The 18,421-nt window shown below is 40.4% G+C and overlaps 1 protein-coding gene across 2 annotated transcripts in view; it reads right to left on the minus strand.

Annotated features, from left to right (window-relative positions):
* The window catches only part of USP22 (ubiquitin specific peptidase 22), a 111,809-nt gene that overhangs the window by 17,562 nt on the left and 75,826 nt on the right, over positions 1-18,421 (minus strand). For both annotated transcript variants that reach the window (XM_075104790.1, XM_075104789.1), the window contains 2 exons: positions 10,207-10,376; positions 3,226-3,373 (listed from right to left, as the gene is read on the minus strand). In XM_075104790.1, coding sequence (XP_074960891.1) covers positions 3,226-3,373; positions 10,207-10,376 — 318 coding nt within the window. The remainder of the gene's footprint in view (positions 1-3,225; positions 3,374-10,206; positions 10,377-18,421) is intronic.

Here is an 18,421-nt window from a genome sequence, read left to right on the forward strand (position 1 = left end):
AAGCTCTGAATCTCATTTGGAAGCTTTTGTGGCAAGGACCAGAAATGCTAGTGTACAATGACACTGCAGAACTCTGAGCACTATCAAAGCAGCAAGAGAAACCGGAATAGCACAAAATGCAGGTACAACTTTAGATGCGATTTATAGTAGCAATGTTGGAAAAAGAATTCAGGTTCAAGAAAACTTTTGCTTTTTTAGTTAGAGTATGTATTTAAGGACAGACCTTGTGCACACTTTGGGTGAATAGTAGAGAGAGAGAGGAGTAATTAATAGCTTAGCTTCCCATCCCCAAAATACTACTTTCCAGTTAGTCCATCTTTCTCCAGGTGTTGGAACGAAAAATAGTGATGTGTAGGCAGGACAGACTAAACTCCTTTTATTCAGAAGTGTTTTATATTACTCTAGCAGCATATAGAAGCCCTGTTAAGCGTTTGGGATATGGCCTGCACAGATGCCACAAGAAAACACAACAGTGCTAGCACATGGAGAGCTATCACCCCCCCAAGTCATCATTTACATGGGTCATCATACAGGTATCCTGGGCTTCCAAAACTTCACAGGTGCCACTAAAACAAAGTATATATTCAACCAGCATTAAAAAACCCCAACCAACTACCTGGGCCAGCCCATATACAAATCTCAGAGTAGTTAATTTTATGTTTCATAGGATGAAGTATTACAAAGTTTATCTTTAAATGCAAAATCATGTATTTTTCTTAATTTAGGCAATGACAGGTATCAATAACGAGCATTCACAGCCTCCTCTGCCTTGCATTAGGACACTTCCTGGAAAGCCGAGTAAAGGGAAAAGGGATAAATGACCAACGTCAGCCAAACAATATCACTGGATATTTATACAGTTCTTAGCATAAGGAATACTTTGATGCCTGAAGCCTTGGTGATCATGAATGACGTCCAAAAGCTACGGGTTTGGGACAAAATTTTCCCATCCTTTATTTTACTTCACTGTGAGTTAATTGCAGAAGTTGATGACTATTGACTGGAAGCTTTAAAAGCTTTTTTGATTCAGTAAAATAAATAATATTGGCAGGGGAGGCATTATTTGCTTAATGTAGCCTTAGGACATATTCTCACTATTGGTAATCATATTTTTACATATGTATCCTTCACATGTGTGTGTCTGTGTGCATACGTAAGTACGTAAGTAGGAAAACTCTCTCATTACATAGCTAACTAGTTCATTCCAAAAGTGGTTTATCATGACCATACATGAAATTCTGGTTTAGCTGAACCAGTTTGGTTCCCCCACAACTCCTCAACCGCTTCTTTTAAAGTTACCTTGATGTGGTATAGAGTATTTACCACGGTTTAATAAAAGTCTGTTTCTTCAGAAACAGAAATTTAAAAACCTGGATGCACAGATGTCCGGGATCTAGGGCTAATGCCTTCCTACTAGCAGTGCAGTAACAGCTTAGTGATGTCCATGCAGGTAGCTCAAACTTAAGGATATCCATTAAATAAATGAATTTCAGTCCTTGTATTGAATGTAAATGGTACCTTTCCCACAACCCAAAAAAGCTCAGGACTAGAGGTGCAAAACCCCCTGATTCAAGCTGGCTGAAACCATTATGAAACTCGATACCAATTCAAACTCAATGTTTTCAACACAACTATGATATCCAACCAGTACTAAAAAAATCCACACACATGCACACACTCTTTCCAAAGAATGTCTAACATTTTTCTTTCAAAGCTATAGGACAAATGAGTTTCATTTTTATTCAGGCCAGAAAGACCAAATAGAACCAAGAACAGAGAAACTGTTGAGAAAGCTTGATTTTGTTGGTAACTGCAGAAGATACATCAGATAGCTCCTTCATTTAAAGCCAAACCACACTTCAAAAAGGAAAAAAGTCTTTTCAGATTCTTTATCAGTTTGAAAAGAGTACAGAGACCTTTGTTGTTGCACGTTTTTTCTGTACAATTCTGAGAAGAAAATATTCCTCCTTCATGAACTAACTGGGAAGTATAGAAGAAATACAAACTTGATTTGCTATCAAAGGTGATGCAAAAGCTTCAAGTTTTTTACATCAGTGGTTCAGAAACTTTACAGGAACCATGAAGTATTTCTGTCTGCAGGTGAGTTTTTTCGGTGTTAAGTGAGAGGTCAGTATTTGGACAGACACAATTCCTTACAGTACTTTGACACTAGCTTTATTAGGCTTATTGAATGTCAGTCAGTGATTGTCAAATGACAGATATTAATAATTACAAAAGAACTCTTCTATGTACTCCTGTCCTCAGAAATACTCTTTTTGGAGAAGACTTTTTGGAGGACACCTATTATGAATCTGAACAAGCACATCCGCTACCATGTAAGACTATCCCAAAGATAAAAACAAGACTTCAAAATGTTTCAGAGCAGCAGTAGCAGCCTTCCCTTTGACAGTCCTCTGATAAGCCAAAAAACTAATCTCTAAGTGCCATTTCTAAGAGCCCTAGAGGAAAGCCGAGTGCCTTAAAGCTTATTTTTAGTGACTAAGGACTTTTGTTTGTTTGGCTAGTATCAATCCTACTGTTTTTCCCTTACAGGAATAGTAAAATTTTCTGTGCTTAAATGAATCAAGCTAGATCAAATATTGGCAGATTAGGAAATTTTCAGTTCAGTTAACTAACATGAAATACATAATTTTATATGTTATCACTGAATCAATTCAAGACTTAGAGATACTTCATCTCTGAAAGTATGTTACTGAATATTTTTCCTGTATTGTGCAATCATGTATTTTTGGATACAGACTAAGATAAAAGAATGATTTTTTCCTTATTCACATTTCTGTATGCAATTGAGCATCATAAATACAGTAGAATAATATTTAAGCAGAACAGCCATAGCCTTCCCTATGTTATTTGCATTAGTCCCATGACACACTGAGTAAGAGTCCTAACTACCTCACATATAAATAGAATTAAAATGGCAATTTAAAAGAAAAGACAGTGACTCACAACCACTAAGAGAAGAACATAATGGTGATTCAAATCAATGTACAGGCTTGCCTGCTTCTAACTCTAGGTAATTTTTGACAATGGAAATAGTTTCTTTATTTATTTATAAACTTTCTCCGTTAAGTTTACCAAACATTTTAAAAGGAATTTGCTAAAACTGCTGTACTGGAAAACACTACACTTGATTTAAGAAGAGATTGTTCTACCTCCTTTTGATCCAATATTCCTTGTTGATTGAAGACTCAGTACAAACCTTACCTTTGCAGTGTCTGTGTAGCACATCTAATGCAGCAATGAGGAACTCGTGTGCATCTTGTTGCTCGTACCCTGCTAAATGCCGTGCATGAGTCCATACCAGGTGCAATAACCTATATGGAATGTGAGGAGATCGGTGCCCAGAGTAAAACTGCTCAAAGCAAAGAAAAGGACATAACTGTTAACAAGTTACACAGCCTCAGTGCATTTAATTATTAAAAACTTAAATGAGTGCAATTAGTCAAATAAATTTAAACCATTTAATTCTGATGGCCTTAATAATGAAGTACAGAGGCAGCTTTTTATCACAGACTGCTAAAGAAGTGATCTCAGAACAGAGCATCTCAATTTCTCCCGTGAAATTCCTTCCTTTTGTGATGGATTAACATAAAATAAAAAAAAAAGCAGGGGGGCAAACAACACTAAAAAATTCCTTACCAATACCATTGGCTTTTATTAGAATAGCCTGGGGGGAAAAAAGAAATTCCTACATTTACAAGAGACCAGCAATTTCGTTCACAATTTACATGCCCCCAGAACTCAGGGTTAACACTGAAGATGAGATTATCATCCAGCCCCTGAACCAAGCCATGGTAGCATCCTACCTTACGGAAAATTTACAAGCAGGACAGCAGCCTCATGCCAGCAGCCTCACGCCAGCACTGGCCTTCCACTCACAGCTATAGCAGCACAAGGCTTTAGAAACAACTTTATTCAGCGCAGCTGTTTGCAGAGCTGAAGATGCCCCTTCATTCACCTACCCCCAAAGTCAGCTGCCCGTTCCCACTCCTGCAGGGTGTCACTGCTGGAGTTCTGGTCCTGGACCAGCTCCTACATCTGCTTCTTAATCCGCTTCAGTCAAAATCTGATGAGCTGGCTACTGTAGCGACTGAAATTGCCTCAGGTGATTTTGCCAGAAGCGTATTAGAGAGCGCACAGACAAATTATTCAGTCAGCAAAACCGTGATGTGAAACACCACTGCTGAGCGGTGACACACACAGCTGCGGAGGTAAATCAGCACAGAAGAGGAGGACAGATAACTGCCTACAGAAACTCATGTTTGGGGTTTTTTTTTGTTTTGTTTTGTGGTTGGTGGTGGTTTGTTGTTTTGTGTTTGTTTTTTTTTTTTTTAATAAAAACCATCCAGGTCCCACCTAAAAAACAAAACAAACCAAACCTAAAACCACCCCCCACCACTGCCCCCCCTCCAAGGGTCTGGGTTTCCCTGGGTCAAGGTTCAGCTCCTTCCTTTACCCTCTCCATTTCCATCCAAGTGCTACTGCTGCAACTCTTCTGCTTACATCTTCCTGGGTTCTCACTTCTGCTGCCAATTCTGGCATCCAGAGTCTGAGACTTAAGCCAACAGCCCCTTCCATATCTGTTCATGAGCCCTGCACTGTGATACCCGTTCCAAAAGCAAAGGAGACATGCTTGTGGTGTCCCTGCAGGGAGCCAGGAAAGGCCTCATGGCGTGCCTTTAACAGGGTAACATTTTATTTTTAATAAGTGAAAATTTATGAGTCATTTTGCCTTCCCTAACTGTTGGAAAAGGTATTTGCCAGTAAAGGGTGCCTGCAACACCACGATTATGTTTTGCCAAGATCTTATCAAATCGATGGCGGTTCATTTTCAGTTACTCTTCCCAACAGAAGACAGTAAGCAGCAAATACACAGACAAAAATAAGATTTAACACCCCAGCAGTATACAATTTCTTATTTTCATTGGAAAAGCGGGCTTCCTTCCCCAGCCTTATATTTCTCCTTGCCCAATCTCTGAGCATTTTATACCAGTGCAGGCACAGGCATCATGCTGCAAACCTGCCCAGATAAAACATACTGTACTTTAAGGGACAGGTAAGCAAAAGGTAGTACAATCTTCTCATCTAGTCCTCACATCTGTAGGGTTTTCTAAAGGGTTTTAGTGTATTTCCTTGCAAAGAAATTTCTCCATTGCAAACTCCACTTTTTCCAAGCAAGAAGATATACCTCTGCAGCCAAACACCACAAAATGCTTCTATAAATAAAAGGATCAATAGTTAACTGATGCCAACCAGAATGACACCAAGGGACTGGAGCAGTAGTATGGTAATTGAAATCTGCTGACGCAGCTGCTGCTCAACATAATTCAGGGAACTGCGGCAATAAAACTTCTCTGTTCTGTCACTCCTTACAATTAGTCCCAGAGCTCTCCAGTCACTTTAACCAACAGCACTCTCCATAATTACTCCACTGCAGACACTAGACCTGCCAGCAGATTTTACATTCTCTAGTGCTTCATTAGGATTAGAAGAATCTAACAAGAAGCTTTATGAAATTATTAGCTATTATTACAGAGAAACTAGAAAGACACCTAGTAAGAAAGCTGCTGAGCATATGTGGGGGTGGGGGAAACCTTCACTATTCTAATAAATCAAAAATGAAACAAAGAATCTGAGCATACTCAATAGCCGCATTTTAACTGGAATGTATAAAACATCCATCCCATCTCTGACATTTCCTTGTTGCTGGGAAGACCAGCCTATCAGAGCTGTTCCAATCCACAAAAAGGAAAAAAGTCCATGTGAAGTCATATTCAGTCACTATTATACAAACCTTTTCATTAAAGCGTGCAAATATAAATAATGCTGTATTTGCGAGTGACCTTTAAAACACTTCAATGGCACAATTCTTCCAAACTTATTTTAAAGTAATTTCTGTTTCAAGTTGTTTTCAGTTCAGCAGTATCCGGTTTTTATTTTGGAGACAACTAGTTCAAGCACTTTGGAAATGCTCGGTAATGCACTGTTTAATTGCTGTTCCAGGGAAGAAGAAAGAAACCAAACCAGGATTCAAAGCCTCCATTCTTACACACAACCCCAGTAACATGAACTTTCTTTTTTTTGCACTTAAAACATTTGCTTTTGGATTCTAAAAGGAAGAATCTATAGGGGATTTAGAGGATTCTAGGCTTTGTATTTTGCATTATTGTTACCAAAATATACAGATGCCAGTCAGGTTTTTTTAAAAAAAGCCCAGAACACCACCACACACATCTGCATGTCTTTCTCCTCCTCCTGCCAAACACACATGCATGGAAGTTTTCCAATTATGTGAACAAACAGATACATTTGCTCTATCCTGCATATGTATCAACTAGACAGTCTCGAGCTTTGTAATCAAGAATTTATAGGCATAAATCCCGTTCCAGGCGCCAGTCCAATTTGACAAGGTAAAACTTCCTCTTAGAAACTGGTTCTCAATTAAGACTTCAAGCGTACTGAATATTTACAATGGGTAAAGGGAGCGGGTAATACATGTGTCTTTCAAAATAACAGAACACCTACTGGAGGTTTCCCAACAAAGAGGGTTCAAGGAGCCTGAAAACCCATTTTGCCTGCACACACCCTGGATGTTCTATACTTATTTCAGAGAAACGATTTTCCTAAATTGGCACAGCCTCTGTATTTGCCATTACAAAATGCAAGGTCTCTGTCTACGTAAAGAGCCCTAACTACTTTTTCTCCCTTGGACCTTTGTTGTAACTTATTTTATACGGAAGCCATTTCAACAGTATACCGTCTTAGGGTATCAAAGCTATAAATCGTCTCATTGTTTTTCCTTTTTCGTCCTCACTTCTCAACTCTCCATGTAGTTGTGCTGTGCACTTTGATAGGCTCATGAGCACGAGTAATGATGGGAATAGAGAAGGCTTTGCTCTTCACATCTCTGAGCAGATGCACTGCATTCTGCTCTATTCCCAGGTATTCTTGCTATTCCAGTCACAGAGTACACCGAGATACAGATCTCCTAATCCTACCATCCTGAATGGTCATTCTGCAAAGGAGTTAGATAAACCTTAGCGTGTGGACCATCTTGAAATTAATTTTCATTGCTGAAGCAAGACTAAAACACAAATACCAGCAGGTAAAAAGCAGTGCAGAAACCATTTTGGCTGAAAGGCTCAATGAACAGATTCTGTGTGTTCCATCTTCCCTCCGTCCAGTTTCACCACTATCTGTTATTCGCAAATCCTTTTAATTCCTTTTCTTGTGCAGTGTAATTTACGTCATGATTCTATTGATAAATAGGTTTCAAGTAGCAGAAATGAGAATGTTAATTGATGCAGTCAGATATTTTTAAAACAAAGAGATTCCATGCTTGGCGTATTTGCAAGAAAATCTACCAGGAAAAAAAACCCTCAGTTCTACAGAACCATCTGACACTCCTTACTCACCATCAACCTACTTCAAGGTAGAACAACTTTGTAGCTTCCTGTTTATCACAGAGAAATCACACAACCTATAATATCTAAATGATCTCTAAAAAACAAAAGGGACAAGTGTTTTCTCTTTAAGCAGCAAAATAGCAAAACTTGCTTATTTACGTAGTCTCATTTCATGTTCAAAACAGCCTCTCTTTCTCCTGGAGAGTTCTTACTGGCAGCATTCACCAGACCCCCTGGCATTCCATTTGCCTAAGATCACACCTTCAGAAAAGAAGGGTGGAGGGGAGATGAAGTTAACCCTTGCCCTGATCATTTGTCACCGGGTAAAACGCCTTGGGTAACTACATCAGTTAATCCCGGTGGGAAAGCTTTGTAAAAACAAGGCGGAACCTGAACCAAAGTTTCCTCAGTAATTCAATTATAAAGGAATTCTTAACCATAGCACTGAAATCTCTGCTGGTTAGCTTTCCTTCATTCAGACCTCATCTCTGCAAAGACAGCGTAGGAATCTCCATTATAACCACCGCATACAGTTGGTAACGTGAAAGACAACCAGTTTGCTGCAAAACTGCAAGATTTTGGTTTTAATTCTGGATGTAGCGGAATTAAAACTCAGTGGGAAACAGAATTTTACAGTGAGTGCTGACAGAGCTATAAAGATAACATGGTATTTACTGCAAGTTAAAAGATACCGAGCTGGTTACAGATGCTGCAGTTTTACCTGCGGAGGACAAAGCTCTAGTTTTACCTCAAGGTGGTTGAGTCACTTTTTGTTGGCCTTCCACAACACACAGCTGCAGTATTTCAACATGAAATAAGGACGCCGACTACCGAACTGCTACCTTCACAGTCTGATATTCAGAGATATGGCTCTTCCCTCATTCATATACCCTCACGTCACATAACATTAATTATTAGAACTAATGCAAGTGTAGGCATGCATTTTGACCAGGGAAAATAAAGGCTGAGATTCCCAAAGTTGTGTGTGAAATTAAACTCGATTACAGTTGAAACTAATGCAAAAGCTACATTTAAGCCCCATTTTGGATAACAGCCTGTTCTTTGTTACGTGATTGTACATTGCCTAGCAAAAGGCATCTTAGGCCATCAACAGGGCTCCATGTACAAAAGTGGAAAGAAAAATCATTACTTAGACGGTCTTGATCTTTTCTCCAGCCCCCCAATCTGTAACGTAATACTCATTTCCCCTTTCCCAAAGGATTTTTACAGGGGAAAAAAAATAATGCATGTGTGTAAACAGAATGTGGCGATAGTCATCGGAATGAGACTTTATACCACAGTTTGATGAAAAGAGATCAAGATTATACTAGTACCTTTTTTAAAATAAGCAAATAGGTTTCTATATTAACAGTGTACAGAAACTGGTATTTCTATACCATGACTGATTTTTTTTATCTAGACAGAGTGATATTTCCCCATTTAACTGCACATCTGGTTTCAATAATCCTGCAGCTGCTACCTACTGGTATGCCTGCCTTTTGTTTTTACCTCCCTTCCTGATAGGCTCAGGAATAATTGAAAAATAAATAAAAAAAAAAGAAGTATAACTTACAACTAATGACTGATAAGCAGCAGGAGAAGTTGCAAATTCACGTGAGTGGTGAGTATGAGAAGAAAACTTTGTACTTGGAAAGGCTAAGGGGGGCTTTACCTTCCACATATGTTTAACTCACCTGCCATAACCAAAAAGAATAATCTCTGGTGAAAAAGGTACAGAAGTAAAATCAAATTCAAAATCACAAGATAAAAGGTAAAGCTATTTTAGGTTGATCTCAGTTTGAATGAACTTCCATGACAGCATATACACAAAGACGTGCTCTGCGTACAGACATCTCCAGTTATCTTAAATGCTCTGTGACAGCATGTACTACAGCTTTGAGGGGTTTGGCTGCTTTTGGCTTGGTTTTTTTTTTTTACTTACCAAGAAAGCAGATTTATCACTGAGGAAAAGGCACAGGACTAGAATTGTTTGTTTTTAAAGACCCACCTTAAAAGTAGAAGCCCATGTCTAGCCATAGTCCTCACATTACTGATGTGGAACTAAGTTAATAAAGCTCTTTGGCTATTTATTAAGGAAAACACTGTGCCTGTCTCATACAGCACAGGTTGGACCTGCAGAGAAAGGCACACTGCAAAGCCAGTCACCTGAGTGAGAAAGGGAACGAAGAGTAGCTCATACATGGAAGGTACAAACCGTACCAACACATTCACTCTTCTATATTCCCCGGCCATTAACGGGTTCCACATAAGAGATGATAATAAGGATGTTTCTCCCTGTTAGAAAGCACTGAATCGATATTTTTAAAGTATTTATACAGGCCTACATAATCCACTGCCTTAACCCACAAGGCTATACACTATTGCTTTATTCTTACTCCCATTATTACCCAAAGAGCCTGTGACGTATTTTCCAGTTACAACTTGCACCTTTAATTAAGCACACATTCAACTTTAAGGCTAAAGACTTGCAGATCGGTCTCAGAAGAGAAGGCAGCACTGTAATTATTTCCAATACCAGCTTTGCCCAAACAAGGGTGACTTAAGAATAGGACTTAAAAGGCCAGTAGTTTCTTTTTCAGCAGTTGGGTATTTTTGACAGTGGGGTCTCGCTCAGTCTTTACGGCTTTGTTTTGCCACACTGTGAGGGGAAACATACTTTGCATTTCCTTTATATTTGCAAACAGAACACAACCCTTTTGGGGTAAGGGACAGCCAGCATCTGTGGACAGGCAATGCTATTGTGGCAAACAGCACTCACCTCCTGAAAAAGCGTAGACATTTCACAGACCAGACATGAGCTGGGGCTTTGCATTTCACATTTGTGCCTGTCGGAGAGGAAGAAATCTCGCAGCAGTGGAGTGTGGGTAAGTGCCTGGACAATACAGTTCATAAAACATGTGTTCCCAAGATTGATTAGCCCTCGTAGACCTATAAAGACAGAAGGGGGAGGAGACGCTTAAGCATTATAAAGTTACAAAAACGGTATATTTGCATTTTTATATAGTTTTCACAATATTGCCACCGATTTACTGTAAATGCACAGCTCCAAGTACACAGATTTTATATTGTTTTAGGTAGGCTATTGGTTTTGATGTACTCACAGCACAAGCTGCCCCAAGCTTTCTGACCTACACAAGGATCTTTTTTTTTTTTATTTAAAATTCTCAGAAAAAAAGGAAGCCTCAAAGTACAGCAACACCAATAGCATTATTTTGCAATGGCTGTTTTGCCAAACATCACCAACACACGCCCCCTCCCCAAACTGATACCAAACTGCAATGACAATAACTGGTTAAGTCACTACAGTACAAACTAATACATTTAAATAAATCAATAAAGAAGTTTTCAGATAGTTTAAAAGGCCTTCCCTCATGCAGGTCATACAGCCAGACTAAGGTTTTTGTACTGCTATAATGCAACAGTCATGTACGACAGGCAGCAAAGGAAACAGCCTTGACGAAACAACGTCAGGCTACGTCATCCAATGCAGGCTCAGCATATCCTTTTTTTTGTACAAAACCCAAGATCCAAACAAGACAACCTTAAAAAGAAACTCTGAACAATACTAGCTCCACGCTTGTTTTAGCTAAGTTAAACATTAATCTACAGTATACATCAAAAAATTCAACTTGGCATAAGAGGATTCATCACACCTTAAGTCAAACATTCAGTAATGCCCAGAGACGATTTCTTGTGCTTGGAAACCAAGATGCTTAAAGGAAAGCTCTTTTGTTGCACAACAGAAGAGAGGTTAGGAGTGGGGAAAGCTTTTCAGTCATTTGCGAAGTCTAAGCGAGAAGAAAAACATGCTCAAATCCTTGAGTACTCTTCCAAAATATTAACATAAAACCACCATACAGGAGTGCTAAACGACAAGAGCATCAGGTGGACAAGAATGCTTATTTTTAATCAAAAACTTACTTTGAAACAAGATAAAATGCACCAATAGATACAATTCTGGCATTAATTAAAATTAACATAGTCCTCTTCTGCAATATAAATGGGATTACTACAGAAACGGTGAATGAAAAAACAGGATTATTGACAGAGAACAAAGAATTTTCTTGCCATTCCATTGGAAAAAAAAAGAAAAAGTACCGGCTGGCAATGCTGTGGTAATTAAAAAAGGTGCAGTTCCCTTGCAGTACACCAGATAGTGCTCAAAGGGCTCTTTAGCATCTTTCAGCAGGAGGAGGTGTGGTCCAGTTGCTATGTTACCAGAGAGAAATGGCACTACATCAGCTTGAACTGCGTACTGAGCTGTAGGCGATGGACGCAGAGCCCTCTTAAATTTTCTTTCCTGTATCTAATGCAACACCGTCCTCCTTCCAACAGCTTCCTGTTCCTTCTGTTTCCTCAAAGTGCAGGGAAATTTCTCATTATATTACAGTAACTTCTACTGGGCAGAAAGCTTATTGCAATTATTCGCTTTATTTTTCATGCTGGGAGGCAACAAGTGTACGCACAACATTAGTGAAGTGTTAAATAGTTAATTTGTAGCGGCTTGAAAATACGGCGTGATGCTTCAGCTTTGTACACAATCCTGTTTCAATGCCCCGGCTACACGACTCCGCAAACAATGTCACAACAGCAAGGTGTTCATGCTGTGCAAGTGGAGAAACGTTTGGTCCGCACCTCCTGCCTACCTCTCCTCTATATATTCCATTTAAAACTTACTGGTTTTATTTAAAATCAGGGTGTGCAAACAGAAGCCTCTAAGGCTCCCTGGACGTGATGCACCAGGGTATTTTGAGAAGCAGAAGAGTCTTTCCCTATTTCTCTCTGGAAAACTCAGTCCCTCTGGTTAGCACCAGAATTCAAAGTCAGCCTGCACAGCACAGGAGACTAGTGGAAAACCCGTAGTACATCTAGAGACTCACCCTATCGCTTTTCATTTCGATATCTAATCGAGCAATCACAAGTAAAAGCAAACACATAAAGGCAGCTTTTTGGAATCATTTATTAAGCATCACTTATTACATGCCTGTGGCTGGACCTTCTTTCCCTGTGACAAGAATCAAATCTTCCTCAAAGTTGCCACCAGAAGACTAGTTACAGGCATCAAACTCAGAAGGCTCCCTCGGTTTACTCTACTTGCTTGGTCTTTTGGTGTCAGTTTTTCATAGGTCTAAGCGGAGTGCTTCATACGCTATGGCTTCACTTCAATGAACCGAGACAAAGTAACCTGCAAAACAGACAAGGCTGAAATGTGAATACTCCAAACGCTAATAAAAATAAGAAAATGGTGAATGTAGCAAGACATGAGAACTTACTTGGCTGAAAAGGGACAAATGTAAAGGAGCACACATCACCCTTACCCGAGGCAGCAATGACTGCAGCTGCTATACTGTCTCTTAAACTGACGTTTGAAATGGAACAGGTATGACGAACTGAACTACAGCTAAGATACTGCGTAACTAATTGCAGCATCTTGGAAAACATCAAAATTTGATGTACATAAACTAAAGAGCTGACAGAACTCAGAACACCGTGCCCTCTTGTGCTTAACTTTTGTGGGAAAAAAAGAGTTTTTTGGAAAGAAAACTAGCTAAAAATTACAGCCTATACAGCGTTCTGGTCAATAAAGTACTACGAATGTAAAGACTTGTGCCTGCCACACCTATTCCTTCCCCATTAATAATGCCTGGCAAATATTTAACTGGCGTAGTCAACCATTACAACATGTGGGTCATAAATAAACAGAAAAATAACGTGCCAAAACCTCAACTGCAGCAGTCCCCTTTTGCTAGCATCAACAGTCGTCCCCACTAGCATCTAATCAGTGAACAGTACTTGTACAGAGGAGTGGGCTAACTGTCTAAGGACTGCCAACAGGATCCAACCTCTAGGAATAAAGCTGTGGTATTTTGCAGGCTTCTGCTGCACTTCATAGTGTTATCTTTATTTCTGTTTCTTATGAACTGTTTTCTAAAGCGAGCAAGAGCAACCAGCGAGATACTTAATATATTCTGCACACCAATGTGTGCCCTTGTGATAAGTGTAGTTAACAGAAAAGCACTGTTGTACTTCTGAACCTTGCTGATGTAAGTGTAAATATTGGCATAAATTAATATTGCTGTCAAGACAAAGTTGTCAGGTTTGGTATCATCATAAAAAATACTCTCTAATCATCATGCATGGTGTACGACCACTGCTCTCATCCTGTCACATGCTGGACAGGCAGGGCGTAAGCAAAGCAGCAAGAAATCTACTTGTGCAATGCCTTGCGCACAGGTAAACCCGTCCAGGAAATTCTTTTTACATTTAGTCTCAAAACTAGGTTCTAAGCAGCTGGCTTACCTTTGTCAGCTTCAGTTCTTCAGTCTTCTTCCAGTAATGGGTTCTGTTTTTTCAAATGCTCAAAGTACCGGATCTGCAATACTGGGCATCAACGCCTGTTGTGATGCAGGGAGACCTAGAACACTGGTTCTGCAAGTCCACCCACGCAGGCGAGGTGAAAAAACCAAAACAAGATAAGGAAATTCCACTTCTCTGTGAAATGCAACTGTACAGCTATGAAAGGTGGGGAAGCAGGGAAATGAGAGGACCACACATGAATACAAAGTACAGAAAAACCAATCAGGTGCCCACGTTGCTCTCTTGGAAGAGGCTCTGTCTCCAGAACTAGGCTTTGTGCTGGGATAGGAAAGACAGCAGAGAAACCAGTCTGAACAAGTGTTCCCACACAGAAACTGTGATTTATTTGAATGAAGGTTCTGGAAATAAGAACATAGGTCACTGTATAATGCAACTTTGTGAGACAATCAGAAAATCATTCAGATGCACTAAAGCACAGCTGGCTTGAGATCTTTTTTACATTAAACACAGGTTGGCAACACCTTAGAGCAATTTTTTTGTCCCCTACCCCCAGCCCTCCCAGTTCACCATCTGGTGTTGCTGTTTCCCTGAAGCTCCATCAGACAGTATCAGAAGTCAGTGCAAGCTGAGGAAGTGCTCACTGAAATATTTAAAGAGAGTTCACCATAACCCTTGGAAACAAACCACGTAGCGCAGCAATGATGATTTCTAGAACAATTTTGTTTCATCCTATGCTCATCATGGGAATTGCAACATCATTTAAGTGCATCTTTCTGACAATGTATTTTAAGGAAGAACTGCCCTACTTCTTAGCACCCAAAACTAAAACCAAATTCTATCTCAGCTCTCAAGTTTCAGGTGCAGACCGTGCCATACATTACCAGAATGTATCTGTTACAAGCACCAGCCCCAGCCAGGACCATACACTCCTGTTCCACTTGTGTGCCAGAAGCAGCACAGTTTTGCTAATAGGGTTAGTGACAGCAATTATTCTCAAACAATAATCCTTTTTGGAAAGAAAGAAAACCAAAATCTATTCATTTCAGAACGTAGCAGTATGCAGATACACGAAATTATAAGTCTACGCAGGAAAAAGCACAATGTTCTGTGACACCAGTGATCGCGTGCGTTATCAAAAAAAAGAACCATGCAGTTTTGGTGAATTTATTCCACACGACTTCAGCTGAAGCATCCTTTCTCTGTGTCTGCATGAAACCCACATGTAACTGTAGAAGCAGAAATACTGAGTCGAATGTATTAGAGAAGGTTTTTTCAGAGGTCTTTACAGAACATTTTTTTACAAACTTACCGATGACACGCTCATGTATTAAATTATTCTGACAAGAGTTTAAGAAAAAGCTACATAAACTTTTGCTGCAGCCAAGTTAAATGAAAAGAATTGCAACCCCATGATCTTAAAAGCTTAAGAATTTAACATCTCTACCACCAGCAAACACACGGCATGCAATCTACCATAAAAGGAAAAATAACTGGGGAAGGCAGGAGGAGAAAAGGTGTTTGAGCACAATTTGAGTTTCCAAAAATGTGTAAGTTGTATTCTTTAAATTCAAACAGTTTCATAGCTTTGCTTTAGAATTTGTGAAGAATTATTTTCTTTTCCTTTGTTTATTCCTAAAGGGTACAAGCAAAGTGTTTGACCATGTTAAGTTCATACTTTAAAAGGAAGCTTTGAACATAAAATTCTCAGAAATTCTCTTGAAATTCACCTGAGTTCTGCCTGCCAACCACATCTTGTACTTTTCCCACCACTTCTAAGATACAAGGCAAACGCGTGAATTTAGTCCTTCAGTAATGAGCCACCACATGCAGGTATTATGCCTTCTCTGTACTGCAGAAAGGTACCAAGACAGAAACTGGGCTTTTTGTTTGGCTGATTTTTAAACACCGCAAAAATAATGTTCCAAAATATTCAAAAATAACACAGACCCCAAACGGTTTTGGTGAGGAACACAGAAGGATGGAAGACACGTATGTGACCTGGTACATGGCTGAACTGAAACACCTGCCAGTGACTGCACTGTAATGCTTTGCTAGGAGGAAGCCTGCAGCAACCAGGAGGGCTTTGCTACGGGCTTTGGTTCCAGTGGCTGTTAGAGAAGCATAGACAGAAGGTGTATGAAATGTTTGAGGATTTCCACACCCCCTTTCACATATATTTCAAGAGTTAATAAAAATGCCCACACAATATTCTGCTGGTTTTTAGGCTGCATCAGCAGTACCACTTCAGGAATCACAGAATCCCAGGTTGGAAGGGACCTCAGGGATCATCTAGTCCAACCTTTCTAGGAAGAGCACAGCCTAGACAAGATGGCCCAGCACCCTGTCCAGACGACTCTTGAAGGTGTCCAACGTGGCCGAGTCAACCCCTTCCCTGGGGAGATTATTCCAATGGTGACTGTCCTCACTGTGAAAAGTTTCCCTCTCGTGTCCAATGGGAATCTCCCCAAGAGCAACTTGTGTCCATCTCCCTTGTCCTCTCCATGGGACTCCTTGTAAAAAGGGAGTCTCCATCTCCTTTGTAGCTACCCCTTAAGTACTGGTACGTGGTGACGAGATCCCCTCTGAGCCTCCTTTTCTCAAGGCTGAACAAACCCAGCTCTCCCAGCCTATCCTCATATGGCAGCTTCCCAGTCCTTTGATCATCTTGGTGGCCCTTCTCTGGACCCCTTCCAGCCTGGCCACATCCTTTTTGTATAGCGGGGACCAGAACTGCACACAGCGCTCCAGGTGTGGCCTGGCAAGCGCTGAGTAGAGCGGGATGACGACTTTATCTCTGCTGGCAACGCCCTTTTTGATGCAACCCAGCATCCCGTTGGCCTTTTTGGCCGCAGCAGCCACTGTTCACCCATGGTGAGCTTTCTGTAGTGAGTCTGAGAAAGGAATTTAAACAAAAGTGTTCTGCAAGTAAGAACTTTGCAACATCTATAAAATTCAGAGTATGGTCAAAACTTACTAAAAATAACCCTGAAATGAATACGATCTGCCTAGAAGCAAGTTAAAGGACATATCTACAGGGCAATGATTTCACAGCAAGTTACATACTTGCACACAATTTGCTGTTCAAGGGGAATGAAGGTGATCTCTCATGACCCCAGGTCTAACACCATACAGTCAGCAGCAGCAACACAGGAGAACTTTCAAGCTTTGAGGTGAGCCTCTTAGGCAGTCATAGGTGGACTTGCAGCCTTACTGTGGGTGAGAGGACACTTCAGACACTGAGATTAAACCCTGAAGGGTTCCTTCAATAAGACAATAGTCATCTTTGTCAGATGGTAGATTTTTATTGTGATAAACTTTTGACACCACTCCCCCACCCCACAAAAAAATGAAAGCCAGTTAGTAGCAGGCCTGCCAAATACCTACAACAGGAGTAAACTACTGCAGTGCTGGTTAACGTAGCTTACGTTCAAGAAAAAGCCTGCACAACAGCAAAACTATTCTGTCAATCCAAAAGGATTTCCAAAAAGGGTAAAAATTTAGGAGATACAAAACACAGAAGAAACTTTGAAAGAGAACGCATTATGCTAAAATAATGAAACATTCAAGACACTGTGAAGTTATAAACTGCTGAGTTGCAAGCACGATGACAGACATTTGCAAGAGGCTAAGCTTGAAAACACCGTGCATCCCTATGTTGAACCTTTCTCAGTTTTATATAATCACCCAAGACACAGAAAAACCCCTCATTAAGCAGAAAAGGTACTAGAAAGGGAAAATGGATATGTGGCTTTGGAAGACTAGACTAAAACGATTCAGTTAAATGACTGAAAAAGATGTGGCAAGATCCAGATACATAAAAATAATGAAGGAACCACAAAAGTGTTCTAGGAGCTCCCGTAACAAGAGCAAACCAGTAACATTACAGAACACCACAAAGATGACGGGACCACCCCCCTCGAGCAGTGCTGAGCAGCAAGACCAGGGACACCGAGGCTGCAGCTCCAAGCTTCTTACCACTGCATCTCCTCATTGCCCTGACCCCCTCTCACACAGCAGGCTTATCTCGACCTCCCACCAAAACCACCTTCCCAAGTCACCACGGGCTCTTCCTCACCAAACGCACGCTGCTCTGTCCTGCAGCTGATCAGCATAAGGAGGTTACAATCTAGACTGTTTATTACCACCCTTTTCCTTGGTACTTACGGATCCCCAGCAGAGAAGTTGGGGCAACTGCTCTAGCAAGTGCTCTCCAGACATTGATTCATATTGGTTAATCAGTAAATATTTTTTAAACAGAGTATTTTTCACAGGAACCGTTAGCAAGGGATTACATGAGAGATCGATCAAAGAAATTAAGATGAACACTCAGGGCAATGATCTTTCCTCTGGGTTACTGCTGAACCAGGTGAAAATGTGCTGAAGTTCCCCTGTGTTTATTTTCTGACTTGGCTCCTTTTCTCCAGTTATTCAAGGTTACTAGATTAGTCATTACTCATTTTGAACCACTGTAAATCCCTTCCAAAACAAACCACCTTTCTTGAGCGGTACCACTACCACCACCCACCCACTCTCCCAGCCCCCTCAAGCTATTCAATCCCCAAGAGGCACAACTTGCAGAACTTTACTCGCTCCTCTGCTCTACCTGACTTTTAAGCGAAGTCTTTTAAATCACAAGTCAGAAGGAATTCTAGTAT

The sequence above is a fragment of the Phalacrocorax aristotelis genome, chromosome 10, assembly GCF_949628215.1.
Source record: "Phalacrocorax aristotelis chromosome 10, bGulAri2.1, whole genome shotgun sequence".
In the NCBI taxonomy this organism is placed as follows: domain Eukaryota; kingdom Metazoa; phylum Chordata; class Aves; order Suliformes; family Phalacrocoracidae; genus Phalacrocorax; species Phalacrocorax aristotelis.